This window comes from Pan troglodytes, chromosome 1, assembly GCF_028858775.2.
Source record: "Pan troglodytes isolate AG18354 chromosome 1, NHGRI_mPanTro3-v2.0_pri, whole genome shotgun sequence".
NCBI classification, from domain to species: domain Eukaryota; kingdom Metazoa; phylum Chordata; class Mammalia; order Primates; family Hominidae; genus Pan; species Pan troglodytes.
Window position 1 is genome coordinate 142,243,091 of NC_072398.2, and position 20,234 is coordinate 142,263,324.

General features: G+C 40.0%; 1 protein-coding gene across 1 annotated transcript in view; it reads left to right on the plus strand.

The window, feature by feature from the left end:
- Positions 1-19,474, plus strand: part of GTF2B (general transcription factor IIB) — a 39,222-nt gene extending 19,748 nt beyond the window's left edge. The window contains exons 3-7 of the mRNA XM_001147170.6: positions 8,277-8,410; positions 12,119-12,265; positions 12,394-12,523; positions 14,953-15,234; positions 19,060-19,474. Of these exons, the coding sequence (XP_001147170.3) occupies positions 8,277-8,410; positions 12,119-12,265; positions 12,394-12,523; positions 14,953-15,234; positions 19,060-19,193 (827 nt within the window). The 3' untranslated portion in view covers positions 19,194-19,474. The remainder of the gene's footprint in view (positions 1-8,276; positions 8,411-12,118; positions 12,266-12,393; positions 12,524-14,952; positions 15,235-19,059) is intronic.
- Positions 19,475-20,234: the final 760 nt, after the last annotated feature.

The following is a 20,234-nucleotide window of genomic DNA, read 5'->3' on the forward strand; positions in this document are numbered from 1 at the left end:
TGCAGTCTGCACCTCCCAGGTTCAAGCAGTTCTCCTCCTCAGCCTCCCAAGTACCTGGGGTTGCAGGCATGCAGCACCACGCCCATCTAATTTTGTATTTTTAGTAGAGACCAGGTTTCACTATGTTGGTCAGGCTTGTCTCAAAATCTTGACCTCAGGTGATCCGCCCACCTTGGCCTCCCAAAGTGCTAGGATTACAGGCGTGAGCCACCGCACCCGGCCTAAAAAGGTTACTTTCAAAGGACCTAAAATCATATTGACAGATTACTTCTCTGTGACAATTGCTGAAATACAATGAAATTATCCCCAATTCTTCAGTTTGTCATTTGGTACAAAAAGGAAGCCATAGAACCATCTTCTGGGCTGGACGCAATTGCTCATGCCTGTATTCCCAGCACTTTGGGAGGCTGAGGTGGGTGGATTACCTGAGGTCAGGAGTTCGAGACCAGCCTGGCCAACGTGGTGAAACCCTGTCTCTACTAAAAATACAAAAAATTAGCTGGGCGTGGTGGTGGCTGCCTGTAATCCCAGCTACTCGGGAGGCTGAATTAGGAGAATTGCTTGAACCTGTAAGGCGGAGGTTGCCGTGAGCTGAGATTACCCCATTGCATTCCACCCTGGCCAACAAGAGTGAAACTCCATCTCAAAAAGAATAATAATAAATAAAAAGCAATCTTTTATATGACTTTATACATAAATCTCCAAAATACAGTGCCAAATTATCTTTGTTAATTTTCACTTGGAACAGCACTAATGACTATTCACTTAACATTTTTGGTTCTCCTTTAGGGTATATGATGTAATTGTATTTCTCCCCTTTGAAGCATGACCACTTGACTGACTTTGGCCAGTGGCATGTGAGTGGAAATGTTACTGTCACTTTTGGTCAGAAGCCATTATTAAGTCTGCATATAACTTCCCACATTCCCTTCCCCCATCCGTGGTAACTGGCAATATCTCAGGTGATAAAGATCCTGTCACCTTGAATAAGGATGGTGTAAGAAGCTTCCATAAAGTTATCTCTTTATAGACATGTAATGTGAATAAGAAATAAACCTTCATTTTAAGCCACTGAGCTTTTAAAATTGTTACTCCAGTATAACTTGATTTATCCTAACATGTAAGTATTAAAGTATAATAACTCTCAAACAACTGTGATTAGCTTTTTACAACATACGAAGACAATATGGGCTGGGTGCAGTGGCTCACACCTGTAATCCCAGCACTCTGGGAGGGCAAGGTGGGCGGATAACATGAGGCCAGGAGTTCGAGAGCAGCCTGGGCAACATAGTGAAACCCCGTCTCTACTAAAAATACAAAAATTAGCCAGGTGTGGTGGCACACGCCTGTAGTCCCAGCTACTCAGGAGGCCAAGGCAGGAGAATCACTCGAACCTAGGAGGCAGAGGTTGCAGTGAGCCAAGATTGCACCATTGCGCTCCAGCCTGGGTGACTGAGCGAGACTCCATCTCAAAAAAAAAAAAAAAAGACTGTGTAAGAAACACAGTGGTCTGGTAGGAAGACAGACATTTAATAAACTCAACACTTACTCCTATTTAAGATACTTAGAGTAGAATAATGCTTTAATAGACTGTTTCAATTGTATGCATAATGTTGAAATGTTTCAGTTTAAAATCAAGAGCACTGTTTTGAAAGTTTTGACTAGTGCTTTAGATATAAAATATAAATGAAAGTTAAGCATTGGGAATGGAATATGTTTTTTGCCACTGATGGGGTTCTCTAGAATAGTCAAATTTAAAAAATTAATAGTCTATTAAAAGTGACTGAATTTAAGTATATAAAATATAGCAATTAGTAGTTAGAAAATGAGATTTTTAACATAAAAAAATCTAGGTCTAGTCTTAAGCGTGGCATACATCATACTTTGAAATCTGAAAGAAGACCTTGAGGAAAGAGTATTCCCTTGTTGAAGAAGATAAGAATTGTCCTGTGATTCCCAAAATAATATATAGGTTTGGTGTCATTTAATTCAAAATCAGTAGTATATTAGTGGGAATGAGTTTTTAATTTTTAATTTATTGAGCTGTAATTGCTTACAATAAAACATAGTTTGAATTTTGACAGTGCACTTACTGGTGTAACCCACACCTTAATCAAGATACAAAGACCGTTTCTCTCACCTTAGAAGTCATTTTGGCAGCCTGGCGCGGTGGCTCACGCCTATAATCCCAGCACTTTGGGAGGCCGAGGCGGGCGGATCACAAGGTCAGGAGATCGAGACCATCCTGGTTAACACAGTGAAACCCTGTCTCTACTGAAAATACAAAAACTAGCCAGCCGTGGTGGTGGGCGCCTGTAGTCCCAGCTACTCGGGAGGCTGAGGCAGGAGAAGGGCGTGAACCAGGGAGGTGGAGCTTGCAGTGAGCCGAGATTGCACCACTGCACTCCAGCCTGGGTGACAGGGCGAAACTCCATCTCAAGAAAAAAAAAAAAAAAGTCATTTTGGCTGGGCACAGTGGCTCGTGCCTGTCATCCCAGCACTTTGGGAGGCCGAGGCGGACGGATCACAAGGTCGGGATATTCGACACCAGCCTGGCAAACCTGGTGAAACCCCGTCTACTAAAAATACAAAAATTAGTCAGACGTGGTGGCAGGCGCCTGTAATCCCACCTACTTGGAAGCTGAGGCAGGAGAATTACTTGAACCTCAGAGGCAGAGGTTGCAGTGAGTTGAAATCGTGCCACTGCACACCAGCCTGGGCGAAAGAGTGAGACTCCGTCTCGGGGGAAAAAAAAAAGAAGTCATTTTATGCCACTTGCCAATCACTCCCACCCAGCAATAGCCACTGAACTGATTTCTGTTCTCATAGATTATTTTCCCGTTTTTTTCAACTTCATGTGAATGAAATCATATAGTATGAACTTTTTTGTGACTGACATTTTTGGCTTGAAATAATTTCAAAATTTCAAAAAGTTTTGAGATACATTTGTTATTGCATATTTCAGTAGTTTATTTACTGAAGAATATTCCATTGTACACATTTTTCTGTTGATGGGTTGTTTCTAATGGGTAAATACACTCACTCCATCCCTCAGTATCTGTGGGGGACTGGTTCCAGGACCTCCCTTGCATACCAAAATTTGCAGATGCTCTAGTCTCTGATACAATATAACGTAGTATTTGCCCATGCACATCCTCCCATATACTTTAAATCATCTTTAGATTACTTACGTAGTGTAAATGCTGTGTAAATAGTTGTTTATACTGTGCTCAGGGAATAATAGCAAGAAAAAAATGTCTGTACATGTTCAGTACAGGCGTATTTTTTCTCCAAATGTTTTCAATCTGGTTGGTTGAATCCGCAGATGCAGAATACACAGATACAGGCCGGGTGCGGTGGCTCATCCTGTAATCCCAGCACTTTGGGAGGCAGAGGTGGGCGGATCACGAGGTCAGGAGATCGAGACCATCCTGGTTAACACGCTGAAACCCTGTCTCCACTAAAAAAAGTACAAAAAAATTAGTCAGGCATTGTGGTGGGCGCCTGTAGTCCCAGCTACTCGGGAGGCTGAGGCAGGAGAATGGCATGAACCCAGGAGGCGGAGCTTGCAGTGAGCCGAGATTGAGCCACTGCACTCTAGCCTGGGCGACAGAGCGAGACTCCGTCTCAAAAAAAAAAAAAAAAAAAGAATACACAGATACAGCAGGCCAACTGTACTTAAGAGTGGAATTGCCAGATTGTAAGATAGGTGCCAAAGTGACTAAACCACTTGAAACTGGTGCAAGTGACTTTTGACAATTACTCTCGGTTTCTTCTTGAAAAATAGAGATGGAATTCGTATTCTCTTCAGAATATGGTAAGATGTTTCAGTTAATACTCTTTAGACACCACTCTAATATATGGATTGAGAGCTAATACATGTGTGAAATACATAAATACACATATTGGGTGCGTTTACTCTTTTGGATGGGGAACTTGATTAAAAGTGTTAAAGGTCACACTCTAGGTGGAGGGAGGAGTCGTGCATATATATGTATTATAGTAGTGTAAGTTTTCTTTGATACTATAAATCTTCACATAGACTACAGTGTGTGGTTAAGAAGGAAACTAGTGGAAATTCATATGTGTCTCTGTTTCTAGAACACTAAAGGATATGTGAAGTTTTGTGTATTTGCTAATTGGCTGGCTTCTTCCTTTTCAAAAGTTGACTATAGATTATACCCAGGCATGGCTGCCTTGTACCACTTAGCCCTTGAAAAAGTTTTGTCTCGCAGCTTTCTTCCAGAGCAACTTTTAAAAATACTACTCCATTTAGATTTTCTTCAAATGAAAATTCTTTATGTGTTCTAATTTTTTCTGAATGGACTTGCCCTATTTCTTGTTACTCATGCACTTAATCTGCTGGACTAGTTGTAGTTGCATGGTATGCTAAATGAGTTATTTTGGAAACTTCATTCCTTGTGAATGCTCTTTTGAGTAGTTAAATATAAAAAGAGGGAATGGTTCTTAGCACAAACCACAGATTCTTGAACGAGTCATTTAGATCATTCCTACGTATGTGGAAAAATTACATCACCACCCAGTGTTGCGCTTTCTATTTATACTATACTACTATAAAATAATCCATTTAAAAAAATAAAAAATCCATCTTGTCTTTATAAAAACAGTATAAAGCAGGCAGCAAATGAATCTCATGGTAAGGTATTTCAGAAAATGCTATGAAATGAAGCATCTTAGCTAACTAATGGTTTATCTTTAGATTTCTAGAGAGACTTAAAAGATGTGGGCATACCTTCCTGCCTTTTCATTTATGCCATTCTCTTGATACATTCATCTATGTTAATAAAAATATTGCAAGTTATTGATGACATTTGATTTTTTTTTAGCTTAAAATTTAGTAACTCTGGGTTTGAAGGCCATGGTTATTTTTGTTCTATGCATATTTGTGTTTTTATTTTGCCAAATAGGAAAGTTAGATTGTCTTTTCTCTCTTTGAAAACATAAGTGCATGGGAACACCATGGTATCACTTTAATTGGTGGATGCTATTAAAGAGACTAAATTCTGTCTAAAAATACCATGCTGGTGTTTATGATAAATTTAATGAAAAGAGCTTGTCATGAAACAGGCACAGTATCTAAATTTTAGGAAAACATAGGTGCATACATATGAACGAAAAACACAGAGCATATATGAAAATATAGTCATTGGGTATTGGGAATGCAGGTAATTTTTTTCTAACATATCTTTTAGTGAGCAAATATTTTGTAAAAAGGAAGAAAAATTGATCTCTTTAGTGTGATCTCTTTGAGACATGGGCTTGTTGGTGAATAGTACTCACTGCACAGTGGTTTGGTAAGGTTTCAGTGCACAATGACAATTTATGATACTTTTAAGTATCTTTTTAAAATCTGCATAATTCAAACTGCTTCCTAAGTTTAGTGATGTTTATTATGAGGAAGAGGAAACAGATAAATCCTTGTAATGCCATCCATCTAACGCTTTTCTCCTTGTTTCAGGCCACCTGCTCAATGTGTGATGTATTAAAATTGCCTTCTAACTTACTGTCCTGCTTCTGCCTTCCTTGCGTGTTCTCCTTGCATACAGGGATGGCACATGGGAACTCTGCCTCTAATCTCAATCCCTTTGTAATGTGGACACATGGTAGTCCAACTGATAATCCGCTTTTACCTTGGTGATTCAGTTGTTTAAAGAAAAGTTTTTCTGTTGCGCATGGTGGCCCACCCCTGTAATCCCAGCACTTGGGGAGGCCGAGGTGAGTGGATCACTTGAGCCTAGGGGTTCACGACTAGCCTGGGCAACATGGCAAAACCCCATCTCTACAAGAAATACAAAAATTAGCCAGGCAGGCAGTGGTGGTGCATATCTGTAGCTGCTCAGGAGGCTAAGGTGGAAGTATTGCTTGAGCCCCAGAGGCAAAAGCTGCAGTGAGCCGAAATTGCACCAGTGTACTCAAACCTGGGCAACAGAGTGAGACCCTGTCTGAAAAAAAGGAAAAGAAAAAAGAAAAATTTTGTCAGAGGCTTCAGAAATGAATCACTCTCTTGAGCATTTGCTTGCTTTAGACAGGGTCTCCCTCACCTAGGCTGGAGTGCAGTGGTGTAATCATGGCTCCCTGCAGCCTCAACCTCCTGGGCTCAGGTGATCCTCCCACCTCAGCCTCCCTACAGGCACATGCCACCACGCCCAGCTAATTTGTTTTTGTATTTTTTTGTAGAGACAGGGTTTCACCATGTTGCCCAGGCTGGTCTTGAACTCCTGGGCTCATGTGATTTTCCTGCTTAAGCCTCCCAAAGTGCTAAGATTACAGGTGTGAACCACCATGCCCAGCCTTTTTTTAAATATATCACTAAGATTATATGATCACTATACTCTGGTTGTTTATGAGCATTTAAATTAATTTTTATATAAAAAATTTAAAAGTTAGCATAGTCTAGGTGGAATTCCTTCCGTTTTCTCTGTTCTTTGCTGTCCTCCTGATCAAATACTTAGCAGAGCACTTGGAAGCTTTTAAAGTCTTCTATGGAGATTAATGTTTTTTGTTTGTTTGTTTGTTTGTTTTTTTTTTTGAGATAGAGTTTCACTCTTGTTACCCTCTTGTTGCGATCTCGGTTCACCACAGCCTCCACCTCCCGGGTTCAAGCAGTTCTCCTGCCTTAGCCTCCTGAGTAGCTGGGATTACAGGCATGTGCCACCACGCCCAGCTATTTTGTATTTTTAGTAGAGACAGGGTTTCTCCATGTTGGTCAGGCTGATCTCAAATTCCCAACCAGGTGACAGCCCGCCTGGACCTCGCAAAGTGCTGGGATTACAGGCATGTGCCACCATTACCAACTAATTTTGTATTTTTAGTAGAGACAGGGTTTCTCCATCTTGGTCAGGCTGGTCTCAAACTCCTGACCTCAGGTGATCCGCCTGCCTCGGCCTCCCAAAGTGCTGGGATTACAGGCCTGAGCCACCACACCCGGCTGGAGATTAATGTTTTAAACTGATGCGTCTCCCTTATCATCCCCACAAAAAAGGAGAAACTCAGAATATTTGCTATCTTTCTAATTTTCATAGCAGTAAATAGTGAATATTGAGCACTTAGTACTACTTTTTAAGCACTTTACATGCACTATACATGGGTATTATAATAGCTTAGTCTTTATAATCTTTAAAATATGAGGTTAAAGAGAATTTTAGAGCTGAGGTAATAAAGACATAGAAATGAAGTAATATTCCAAGGCTAAGCAGCAAAGGGCAAAGTTCACACCCCTGACTATTATATTAATTGACTGCTAATACCGTAACTTCTAATTGCTACAGTAACTGGTTTCTGCCGTTTGTTTCTTTCTGTTTGCTGTGTATACACAAAGATGAAATGGTCTGGTTCCTTCCTACTTTCAGCTTCATCACACTTCACTGAAAAAGGTCATGTTTTACAATTGGAGTGTAGAACAAACTCTGATGTGCGTTTCAGTTCTAGCTATGTGATCTTAGGCTAGTTAATCTTATTTGTAAAGTGGCAATAAAATTGGTACCTACCTTTATAAGGCTGTGAAGATTAAGTGAGAACATTTACAAAAGGGCACAGTGAGTAGTATGTGTTAAGTATTCAGTGTTAACTTTTGTCTACTCTGAAGGTATTGCCAGACATTGAGCTTTCTCACCAAAACAGTAATAATAAGGTTTACTTGTGTCTGCTTTTATTGGACATGATATATTTAGATGCTGCCTCTTTGCTTAAAGAGAAAAGTTTGCCTACCAGGCTTTCTTCTCACGGATTCTAGGCTTGAAGTTTATTCTGTATAAATTATTTGGCCAGGTATGTTTTTCATCAGATTGTTACTTTGAAACAGAAGCTTAGGCTTATTTTCTGCGAAGCATTTCCCACGCAAACTTAGTGACATTTTAATATGAAATTATTTGCATTAATACCATTCTAAAAAATGTTTTCTGTTTTTTTCCCATGCTTATTGCAAATTTTGTGCAAAATCTGGTTCTTAATCATTATTACATTGGTTTACCTTTGCATCACATATGAATAGTTGTACTTTGCTACTTTTGACTAATACTTTTTCTTCCAAGAGTTAGAATATCATAGCATAATGTTTCAAGAGGATTATTGTTAGATTGGCACAATAGTTAAAGGAATGCTTTAGGACAAATGTCTGAAATGTGATATTTAAGCTTGGTCCTAGATGTCCATGTTGAGATTTCCTGGGAATAAAATGGCTTAGTTGGGCATTGGACAGTGTAGTTAAGTAAACCCTATCTTGACAAAATGATTCAGATATGTGCTTATATTCTTAGGTGACCGGGTTATTGATGTGGGATCTGAATGGCGAACTTTCAGCAATGACAAAGCAACAAAAGATCCATCTCGAGTTGGAGATTCTCAGAATCCTCTTCTGAGTGATGGAGATTTGTCTACCATGATTGGCAAGGTAATAAGTCCATTTGGCAGGAAATACCAATTGCAGAGTGACCATAGACCTGAGAGTTTGGGAACTTTGCAAAAGTATCAGTCACTGCACCAATGGGGAATCTTGACCTGTCTAATAAGATTTGCTAGTAATATCATTGTGAATGATGGCTAACTTGTGTGTGTATTCCATCTTAAAGTGGGGAAGACCATTAAATCAAAATTATAAAGCCTTTATATCAGGCCTTTTTTCATAAATGACATTTTCTCTACACACAAAAAATGAGTGTAGTGTGGCCTTCATGAGTTAATATTGATATATTCTTTGAATATCAAGAATGTCTTCTCAGCTGGGCATCATGGCTCACACCTGTGATTCCAGCACTTTGGGAGGCCAAGGCAGGCGGATCACAAGGTCAGGAGTTCGAGACCAGCCTGGCAAATATGGTGAAACCCCATCTCTACTACAAAAAAAAAGGAAAATAGAAAAATTAGCCAGGCTTGGTGGCGGGCACCTGTAGTCCCAGCTTACTCGCGAGGCTGAGGCAGAAGAATTGCTTGAACCCAGGAGGCGGAGGTTGCAGTGAGCCAAGATCGCGCCACTGAACTCCAGCCTGGGCAACAGAGTGAGACTCTGTCTCAAAAAAAAAAAAAAAGAATGTCTTCTCTTTTCTCTCTATACCACTTAAGATAAATGGGAGGTTAGTGTAACCTCTTTTCTGATATTAGTGAATTTATGACTTACCTAACTTTACATTCCTTATCTGTAAAATGAGAATAAGAGTACTTATAGAGTTTTTGAGGGTTTCATGAGAATGTATGTAAAGTATTTATATAACATGTATTGTATACTGTGTGCTCAGTCAGTGGTAGCTGCTATCATTATGTAAGGCAATAGTATAGTTTTCTTGGCAGCCTGATTCTCACTCTGTTATCTGAGTTGGAAGTAATAGTGACGGTATTACTGAGGGCTAATCAAGGAAGTGTATACCATTTTATAACTTCATGTATACTATTGCATAGTCTCTTTTTTTTTTTTTTTTTCCAAAAAAGTCTTGTTTAAAATTTGGCTGGCTGGGCACAGTGGCTCATGCCTGTAATCCCAGCACTTTGGGAGGCCGAGGTGGGTGGAGATCAGGAGTTCAAGACCAGCCTGGCCAAGATGGCGAAACCCCATCTCTACTAAAAGTACAAAAAGTAGCCGGGCATGATATGATGGTGGGCACCTGTAATCCCAGCTACTCAGGAGCCTGAGGCAAATAATTGCTTGAACCCGGGAGGCGGAGGTTGCAGTGAGCTGAGATTGCGCCACTGCACTCCAGCCTGGGCAACAGAGTGACACTCTTGTCCAGGCAGGTCTTGAACTCCTGGTCTTCAGCAGTCCTCTCGCCTCAGGCACCCAAAGTGCTGGGATTACAGGCATGAGTTTACCATGCCGAACCCTGTATAGTCTGTTTTGTTTTTGAGACGTTCTAGCACTGTCGCTAAAGTGGGAGTGCAGCAGTAGCGTGATCTCGTCTCACTGCAACCTCCACCTCCCAGGCTGAAGCGATCCTTCCACTTCAGCCTCCCAAGTAACTGGGACCACAGGTATGGGCCACGACACATGGCTAATTTTTGTATTTTTTGTAGAGACAAAGTTTCGCCATGTTGCCCAGGCTTGTCCCAATTCTTGGGCTCAAGTGATCCACCCACCTCGGCCTCCCAAGGTGCTGGAATTACAGGTGTGATCCACCATCCCTGGGCAAGATAGAAATATTTTTAAGCTGCTAGATTTATCACATAATAAATTTCTATGTGTACTTGGGCATATTTCTCAACTTTCTATCTTTTCCTGTCCTGGTCCAGTTAGTCAAGTGCCATACAACACTGTTTTAGTATTTAGTAGCACTAGTTTTCCCTCATTGCTCTTTTTCAGCATTTTCTTCACTAGTCTTTTCCATTTAAAGGTTAAGTTTGTTTCATTTTTTAAAAAAATTTAGGTTTGTTCACTTGCATTTTTTGTACCTTTGGAGTTGATTAAATGATTTTCCTCTTCAGCTCTATTAATATGATGTTTTATGTTATTAGATTCTTTAATATATTTGTGAAACAGTCTCCACTTGGTTGATATTACTGCCTTTTAATACCCTGTTGGATTCTGTTTCCTGTGGGGTTTTTTGGTTTTCTTCTTTTGAGACAGGGTCTCTTTCTGTCACCCAGTCTAGAGTGAAGTGATGTAATCATAGCTAACTGCAGCCTCAAACTCCCAGGCTTAGGTGACCCTCCTGCCTCAGCCTCCTGAGTAGCTGAGACCACAGGCGTGTGCCATCACACTCGGCCTGTTTTGTTTTGTTTTGTTTTTTGTTTGAGACAGAGTTTCGCGCTTGTCGCCCAGGCTGGAGTGCAATGGCACGATCTCTGCTCACTGCAACCTCCGCCTCCCAGGTTCAAGCGATTCTCCTGCCTCAGCCTCCCAAGCAGCTGGGATTGCAGGCATGTGCCACCACGCCTGGCTAATTTTGTACTTTTAGTAGAGGTAGGGTTTCTCCGTGATCATCAGGCTGGTCTCACACTCCCGACCTCAGGTGATCTGCCTGCCTCAGCCTCCTAAAGTGCCAGGATTACAGGCATGAGCCACTGCGCCTGGCCTGTTTTTTAATATTTAATATTCTCACTGGGGTTTTGGTCAGATTCATTTGCAAATTGACACAGGGAAAATTGGCTTCTTCATAATAAATCTTGTATTCAAAAATTCATAATGCCTTTCCATTTCCTTAGGTATCTTACGTGTCCTTCAGGAGATGTTTGAAAGTTTTCTTCATGAACGTCTCACATGTTTCTCAAGTTTATTTCAAGATTTTTGTTGTTGTTTTAATTGAAAAATTTGCTTTCCTTGTCTTTTAAGTTGGTTGATTGTACTTATGAAGAGTATTGATTTCTATTTATCTTGACCTTGCTGCTTTAATGAATTATTTATAGCAGCTGTTTTTTAGTGATTTTCTTGCATATTCCAGGTGTATAAAGGTACTATCTGCAAATAGTTTATCACATCCTTTCCAATTTTGTACTTCCGGTTTTTCTCTTGCTTAATAATATTGGCTAGTTTTTCCAATCAGTGTTACAAAATGGTAGCAGTAGGAGGTACCTTTGTCTTGTGATTTTGGTGATAATGCTGGTAATGTTTCTCCATTAATCATAGTACTTTCTTTGGGCAGAGGAGAGTGGTTTTCTAATGTAAAGAAGTACTCATTTGTAGCGTCCTATGAGTTTTTATCAAAGACGAATTTTGATTTTGTTCATTTGCCTTTTTAGCATCTTTGGAGATGATCATGATTTTTCTTCTTACATCTATTAATATAATGTTTTACATTATTTGATTCTCTAATAATATCTTGTGGAACAATCTCTAGTTGGTCATGATATACTACCTTTTAATATGCTGTTGGATTCTGTTTTCTAGTATTTAATATTTTTTATCATATTTCTAAGTGAAATTAGACTGTTTCTTTTTCCATTGTTTTGTCAGGTGTTTGTATCATATTTCTATTTATACACTTTAAGCTTCCTATTTTCTATGTTCTTGAACAGTTGTTAGAATTACATGTTCATTTAGTATAGATGAGCAGGATGCACAATTCAGATTTCTGGTCTATGTAGAATCAGATCTTGTAAGCTATATTTTCATAGAAATTGTCCATTTTTCATGCTTTCCAAAAAATTTTTTCATAGTTATAAAACTGTTTTATAGGGCACAGGAGCTGCAAGTTTTGACGAATTTGGCAATTCTAAGTACCAGAATCGGAGAACAATGAGCAGTTCTGATCGGGCAATGATGAATGCATTCAAAGAAATCACTACCATGGCAGACAGAATCAATCTACCTCGAAATATAGTTGTAAGTTCTTGTCTACCTCCTTTAAGCCATTCTGGCATTGACTTTGCATAATTTAATGAACACATGAAATTTTGATATTGCAGCTAATTAAATGACGTAGAGTTAAACTTAGTTTCTCTGCTTTGAAGGATCGAACGAATAATTTATTCAAGCAAGTATATGAACAGAAGAGCCTGAAGGGAAGAGCTAATGATGCCATAGCTTCTGCTTGTCTCTATATTGCCTGTAGACAAGAAGGGGTTCCTAGGACATTTAAAGGTAAGTTTTTAGCTTTGTTTTTTTGTGTTTGTTTGTTTGTTTGTTTGTTTGTTTGTTTGAGATAGGGTCTCACTTTGTCGCCCAGGCCAGAGTGCAGTGGCGCAATCTTGGCTCACTGCAACCTCTGCCTCCCAGGTTCAAGCTATACTCCTGCCTCAGCCTCCTGAGTAGCTGGGATTACAGGCATGTGCCACCACACCTTGTTTTACTTTTGTATTTTTAGTAGAGACAGGGTTTCGCCATGTTGGCCAGGCTGGTCTCGAACTTCTGACCTCAGGTGATCTGCCCACTTTGGCCTCCCAAAGTGCTGGAATTAATAGGCGTGAGGCACTGTGCCCATCCTAAAATAACATTTTCTACATCATATTAAAGAAACAGACCAATGTCAGGCAGCTTTGACACTTAGAAGCTAAGTCATCTTTATTGTGACTACAGTAATCCACTTGAGCATCATTTGCCAGTGCCTACTTATTTTATTCCTTGACAGCAAATTCATAGCATGTTCTTTTAGGCTGTTTTCCCATGTAGACTCATTTTAGTCCATGTAGACTCATTTTAGTCCATGTAAGCCCACTATGTTCTTTTCTAGTGAGATCTTTTGATGGACTGTTGCTTTGTGAGCTTTTAGAAGGCCTATAATCGTAAACCAAAGTAGGCCATTTATACATTTGGTTTACATGAAAACAGTTTCCATTTCTAGCACTGGTCTCTGTAGATGAGGGAGTCAAGCTTTAGAAAGTATCAGTGAAGGCCAGGTATGGTGACTCACACCTGTAATCCCAGAACTTTGGGAGGCCGAGGTGGTTGGGTCACGAGGCCAGGAGTTCAAGACCAGCCTGGCCAATATGGTGAAACCCCGTCTCTACTAAAAATACAAAAATTAGCCAGGCGTGGTGGTGCGCGCCTGTAGTCCCAGCTACTCAGGAGGCTGAGGCAGAAGAATCGCTTGAAACCGGGAGGCAGAGGTTGCAGTGAGCCGAGATCACGCCACTACACTCCAGCCTGGGCGACAGAGTGAGACTTCATCTCAAAAAAAAAAAAAAAAAGTTATCAGTTAAGTTTTTTCTCTTGAGGTGTATTGTTTGCACTTTTACACTTCAGTTAAGAACTGGTATTTTTCATTTAGTTTGCAGTTACATGTGAATATGTGATAATTTGTTCAGTGTTGCTCACTGACTTCCACTACCAAAGCTCAGTTTAGCTGAAGACTATACTTAACCCTTTATTCATCCAGTGAGTATTTATTTTTTATGTTTTCTTACGTAAAAGTGAAGAGATGATGGCCTTTATCATCATCTTTTTTGTTGTTTTTATAACTAAAACAACTTTTGTTAAATTTCTTCTGAAAGTGTATGGTGGTTGCATCTGGGAATAGCAGGGTCAGATATTTTATCTCATTGAGCTACAGCCCATAATCGCAGGGATTTCATGTACCCATGACATTGTGTTGCCTAAGAGGCATCCTTTAGCTTGAGTATTTTCTTTCAATTCCTTGGTAACACTGCTTACAACAGATTAATACATAAACATCAAAGAATTTTTCATTTAAAGAAATTTAGTTGCATGAATTAATCCTTAGAGCAGTTAATATTTTGAAAGATTAAGACCTAAATTTAGCCAGGCACGATGGCTCACGCCGGTAATCTCAGCACTTTGTGAGGCCGAGGCAGTTAGATCACGAGGTCAGGAGTTCAAGACCAGCCTGGCCAAGATGGTGAAACCCCATCTCTACTAAAAATACAAAAAATTAGCCGGGTGTGGTGGCAGGCGCCTGTAATCCCAACTACTCGGGAGGCAGGAGAATCGCTTGAACCCAGGGGGCAGAGGTTGCAGTGAGCCAAGATGGTGTCACTGCACTCCAGTCTGGACGACAGAGTGAAATTTCATCTCAAAAAACAAAAAAACCCTAAATTGAAAGAGTGAAGAACATTAGGCCAGGTGCAGTGGCTCATGCCTGTAATCTCAGCACTTCGGGAGGCCAAGGTAGGAGGATCACCTGAGGTCAGGAGTTCTAGACAAGCCTGGCCAACATGGTGAAACCCTGTTTCTACTAAAAATACAAAAGTTAGCCAGGTGTGGTGGTGCACGCCTGTAGTCCCAGCTACTCAGGAGGCTGAGGCAGGAGAATCACTTGAGCCTAGGAGGTGGAGGTTGCAGTGAGCTGAGATCATGCCACTACCCTTAGTCTGGGCGACAGAGTGAGACTTCATCTCAAAAAAAAAATAGGTGTGGTGAACATTAAAGTTAACTGAGAAATTTGCAGTTACCTCTGTGGGAAGTATCACTGAGATGATTAGGGTTTCATCTTTAAGGTATGATTGAATGTTTTACAATTAGAATGTATATTATGTTTATAATTAGAAATGGTAGATTTTAAGATGAACTATATGGCTTAAGTGAATTGATTTATTTAATTTTTTTTCTTTTAGAAATATGTGCCGTATCACGAATTTCTAAGAAAGAAATTGGTCGGTGTTTTAAACTTATTTTGAAAGCGCTAGAAACCAGTGTGGATTTGATTACAACTGGGGACTTCATGTCCAGGTTCTGTTCCAACCTTTGTCTTCCTAAACAAGTGCAGATGGCAGCTACACATATAGCCCGTAAAGCTGTGGAATTGGACTTGGTTCCCGGGAGGAGCCCCATCTCTGTGGCAGCGGCAGCTATTTACATGGCCTCACAGGCATCAGCTGAAAAGAGGACCCAAAAAGGTAGGGTTCGTCATCAGGAAGTGTGGCAGTAAACTGAAATTTGCAGCATGTGATTGTTTTTCCATTTTAAGTCTGAACCAGGTAAATAGCAAGAAACCCACATTTGACCAGGCGCGGGGGCTCACGCCTATAATCTCAGCACTTTGGAAGGCCGAGGCGGGAGGATCACCTAAGTTCGAGACCAGCCTGATCAACATGATGAAACCCCATCTCTACTAAAAATACAAAAATTAGCTGGGTGTGGTGGTGGGGCTTGTAATCCCAGCTATTCAGGAGGCTGAGGCAGGAGAATTGCTTGAACCTGGGAGGTGGAGGTTACAGCGAGCTGAGATTGTGCCATTGCACTCCAGCCTGGGCAACAGAGCAAGACTCCATCTCAAAAAAAAAAAAAAACCCACGTTTAAGACATCATTCCTCAACGTCAAAATGTTAAGAAAATATGTTTTGCTTTTAAGCAGCTCATAAAAAAAAAGTTCAGAGACATAACCCTGTGAACAAACCTAATTTTTTTCCCATTTGAATTATTTTAGTTTGTACATCTTTTATTCTTACAAGTTCTTTTTTCTCCCTGAATATATTCCTCCTGATCATTTTGAATACTCTTTTCCTTTCCAAACTTACCTTTTTAAATCTTAGGGGTCAGGGAGGCCATGCTTTGTTTCTCACTGCTTGGCATGGGATTCTACAGATAGACACACTGTAAAATATGTGTTGGCCGTCAGCCTTTAACATTCTGTGAAGGTTGGTTTTTTCCCATTTTGCACAGTATTTTAGTTTCTTAATACAAATTCTGAAATAAGTAGATGTAAGTAATTCAGCCTTCTAAAGCTATATTTAAATTTAGTGTTGTAGGAAAACTTTCACCAGAAGTATTAAGTGAATTTCTTTTCCTTTTTTTTTTTTTTTTGAAACAGTCTCCCTCTGTTGCGCAGGCTGGAGGTGCAGTGGCACAATCTCAGCTCACTGCAACCTCCACCTCCCGGACAAGCCATTCTCATGCCTCAGCTTCCTGAGTAACTGGGACTACAGCCACGTGCCACCACGCCCAGCTAATATTTGTATTTTTAGTAGAGATGGGGTTTCACCATGTTGGGCAGGCTTGTCTCGAACTCCTGGCCTCATGTGATTCGCCTGCCTCCACCTCCCAGTGTGCTGGGATTATAGGCACAAGCCACCACGCATGGCCCACTAACTCCCTTTTAAAGTTAGAAGTGACTACTCCTTTCTAAGTCTTTGAGGATTACAGAAGTTATTCATGAACAAATGCATGTAAAGAAATTCATAAACTAGGTGCGGTGACCAGCCTCCTGGCCAACATGGCAAAACCCTGACTCTACTAAAAATACAAAAAAATTAGTCGGGTGTGGTGGCACATATCTGAATCCCATTTAGTAGGGAGGCTGAAGCAGGAGAATCACTTGAACCTAGGAGGCAGAGGTTGTAGTGAGCTGAGATCATGCCACTGCCCTCCAGCCTGGGTTGATGGAGTGAGGCTCTTTTTCAAAAAAAAGAAAAGTTGGTGGCAGGGCGCGGTGGCTCACCCGTGTAATCCCAGCACTTTGGGAGGCCAAGGTGAGTGGATTGCTTGAGGCCAGCAGTTCAAGACCAGCCTGGCCAACATGGCAAAACCCCATCTCTACTAAAAATACAAAAATCAGCCCAGCATGGTGGTGCACACCTGTAGTCCCAGCTACTCGGGAGGCTAAGAGACAAGAATCTCTTGAACTTGGGAGGCAGAGGTTGCGGTGAGCCTAGATTGCACCACTGTACTCCAGTCTGGGAGACAGGACTGTCTCAAAACAAAAACAAAAACAGAAAGTGAATTAGTGAATTACTGGCCTCAATAACTTTGTAATACTTTATTCACAACAGCCTTCAGCTTAGGCTATATGTTGAAAAAATTAATAAATGATAGGAATAATTAGAGAAAGAAAGCCAATCATTAGTTATTTGAAGGAGCCATTATCCATTCCCTTTGGCCTTCACTCACGTTTTAAGGAAATTTTGAGTCTTTTAGTAAAATTGAGAAGTTGCAGCTAGGCAGTTTGTCCTTGAGGTACATTCCTAGTTGTAAAGTTTATTCTAATGAACAACATGAAAACATTAATCTTGTTGCTTTCTGCTTTTTGGCTTTATATGTAAAGTCTTCTTCAAATGTAAGGTCTTTCTCTTCCCTGCACAGCAGGCAGTTGACATTCAAATAGTTGGCATTTATTGGTATTTAGATGTAGAATAATGTAATGCAGTGTGAGATACGGAAATTTAAAATTAGCTAATTGTACAATGATGGCAGGCATTCACAGTGAAAATCACTAAAACCTCACTGATTTGAATCAACTGAAAAGGTAGTAAAATGAATTTGTATTAAAAGGTGTTTAGGCCAGGCATGGTGGCTCATGACTGTAATCCCAGCATTTTGGGAGGCTGAGGCAGGTGGATCACCTTAGGTGAGGAGTTTGAGACCAGCCTGGGCAGCATGGTGAAACCCTGCCTCTACTAAAAATACAAAAATTAGCTGGGCATGGTGGCAGGTGCCTCAGCTACTCAGGAGGCTGAGACAGGAGAATTGCTTGAACCGGGGAGGCAAAGGTTGTATTGAGCTGAGATCTTGCCATTGCACTCCAGCCTGGGTGACAGAGCAAGATTCCATCTCTAAATAAATAAGTAAATGATGTTTAAAAATCCATTTTAATAAAGCATTCATAATACTTAACCAAACATTGTAGCGGCAGTCCTTTAGTATTTCTTTTAATGACTTTGAAAGGAAAAAAGGGACAGCGACTTTAAAGGGTAAAAGTGGATCTGTTAGGATTCTGTACAATGTTCGTTTGAGCTCAAAATATTTAAGTATGTGCTTGTATCAGTGAAAAACATCTCCGTATGCTATAATAAGTAGCTGTTTGATCTCTGATGTATTAAGTAGAAAAAAAGATTGTAGAACAATATTTATAGTATCACATTTTGTTTTTAATAAGGACCCCTTAACAGAAGTTAGCTAGGGGAGATTTTGCATGGGAGCTTTCAAACACAGAAATATAAAGTGAATTTCTTTACAAGAACGTATTTGTGGAGTACTTTTGTGATCCTCAGAAAGATTTATAAAGAAAAAGGAGGAGTCAGTTGTAAATACAATACCCAGTATAAGATGATAACACTCCTAATACTAAGACCTGAACACTATTCATATATTTTATGTTAGTTAAACCCTTTAAAACATTGACAACCCTGTAAGGTAATAACTACTAGTAATCATTTTTATTGTTGCTTGTTACTGACTTTAGCTCCCACTTTTTTTTTTGAGACAGTATTTGGTTAAGTATTATGAGTGCTTTATTAAAATGGATTTTTAAACATCATTTATTAATTTATTTAGAGATGGAATCTTGCTCTCTCGCCAGGCTGGAGTGCAGTGGCGCGATCTCGGCTCACTGCAACCTCCTCCTCCTGGGTTCAAGCGATTCTCCTGCCTCAGCCTCCTGAGTAGCTGGGACTACAGGCGCATGCCACCACGCCTGGCTAATTTTTTGTATTTTTAGTAGAGATGGGGTTTCACCATGTTGGCCAGGATGGTCTCGATCTCCTGACCTGGTGATCCACCCGCCTCGGCCTCCCAAAGTGCTGGGATTACAGGCATGAGCCACTGCTCCCGGCCTAGCTCCCGCTTTCTACCTTTTAGTATGTATTTCTATTATCAGTTTTTAGAAATCACTTCTGGTTTTTTTAAGTTTGGCACTTTATACTATCATATCTCACAAATTACAATGCAGGTAGTAGAAAGGAGGTAGGATGGAAATGATGGTTAATGTTTCGATTTTTGTCTTTTAGAAATTGGAGATATTGCTGGTGTTGCTGATGTTACAATCAGACAGTCCTATAGACTGATCTATCCTCGAGCCCCAGATCTGTTTCCTACAGACTTCAAATTTGACACCCCAGTGGACAAACTACCACAGCTATAAATTGAGGCAGCTAACGTCAAATTCTTGAATACAAAACTTTGCCTGTTGTACATAGCCTATACAAAATGCTGGGTTGAGCCTTTCATGAGGAAAAACAAAAGACATGGTACGCATTCCAGGGCTGAATACTATTGCTTGGCATTCTGTATGTATATACTAGTGAAACATATTTAATGATTTAAATTTCTTATCAAATTTCTTTTGTAGCAATCTAGGAAACTGTATTTTGGAAGATATTTGAAATTATGTAATTCTTGAATAAAACATTTTTCAAAACTAAAGTTTTTGTTATATGTTACATGTAACTTATGATACATAATTACAAATAATGCAAATCATTGCAGCTAATAAAGCTGATAGACGTTCTTTATTTCCATTACTTATATATACATAGTTTTTTATTTTAATAAATTTATGGAAAGAGCAAAAGCTTTTGAGAACCATTGTTAACATCAACATCATAGTTTCCAGTTTGAAAGGATGTGTATGTGAGATTTATTAATATGTATATTATTAAACAAGAAGTGATGAGCTTGGGCCTTGAAAGGCACCAGCTTGAGAGACATTAAAATGTTCTAAGTATGTGATTTTCTTAGTGAGCTTATTGAGCAGAGAATATGATGCTGATAAAAGCAGCAGTAGATCAACAGATTTTAATTTTTGGGTGTTAAAATCTTATGTTATAGAATCTGCATATCCCTGGTTCTTTTTTCTTCTTTGTTAGGCTTACTGGTGTACTCATAGACTAAAGAGCATTTCATTTATTTATTATCTATTTACTTATTTTTTGATACAGAGTCTTGCTCTGTTGCCTAGGCTGGAGTCCAGTGGTACAATCTCAGCTCACTGCAACCTCTGCCCCACCTCCAGGGTTCAAGCGATTCTCCTGCCTCAGCCTCCCGAGTAGCTGGGATTACAGGTGCCCACTACTACTCCCAGCTAATTTTTTTTGTATTTTTAGTAGAGACAGGGTTTCGCCATGTTGGCCAGGCTGGTTTAGAACTCCTGACCTCAAGTGATCCACCTGCCTTGGCCTCCCAC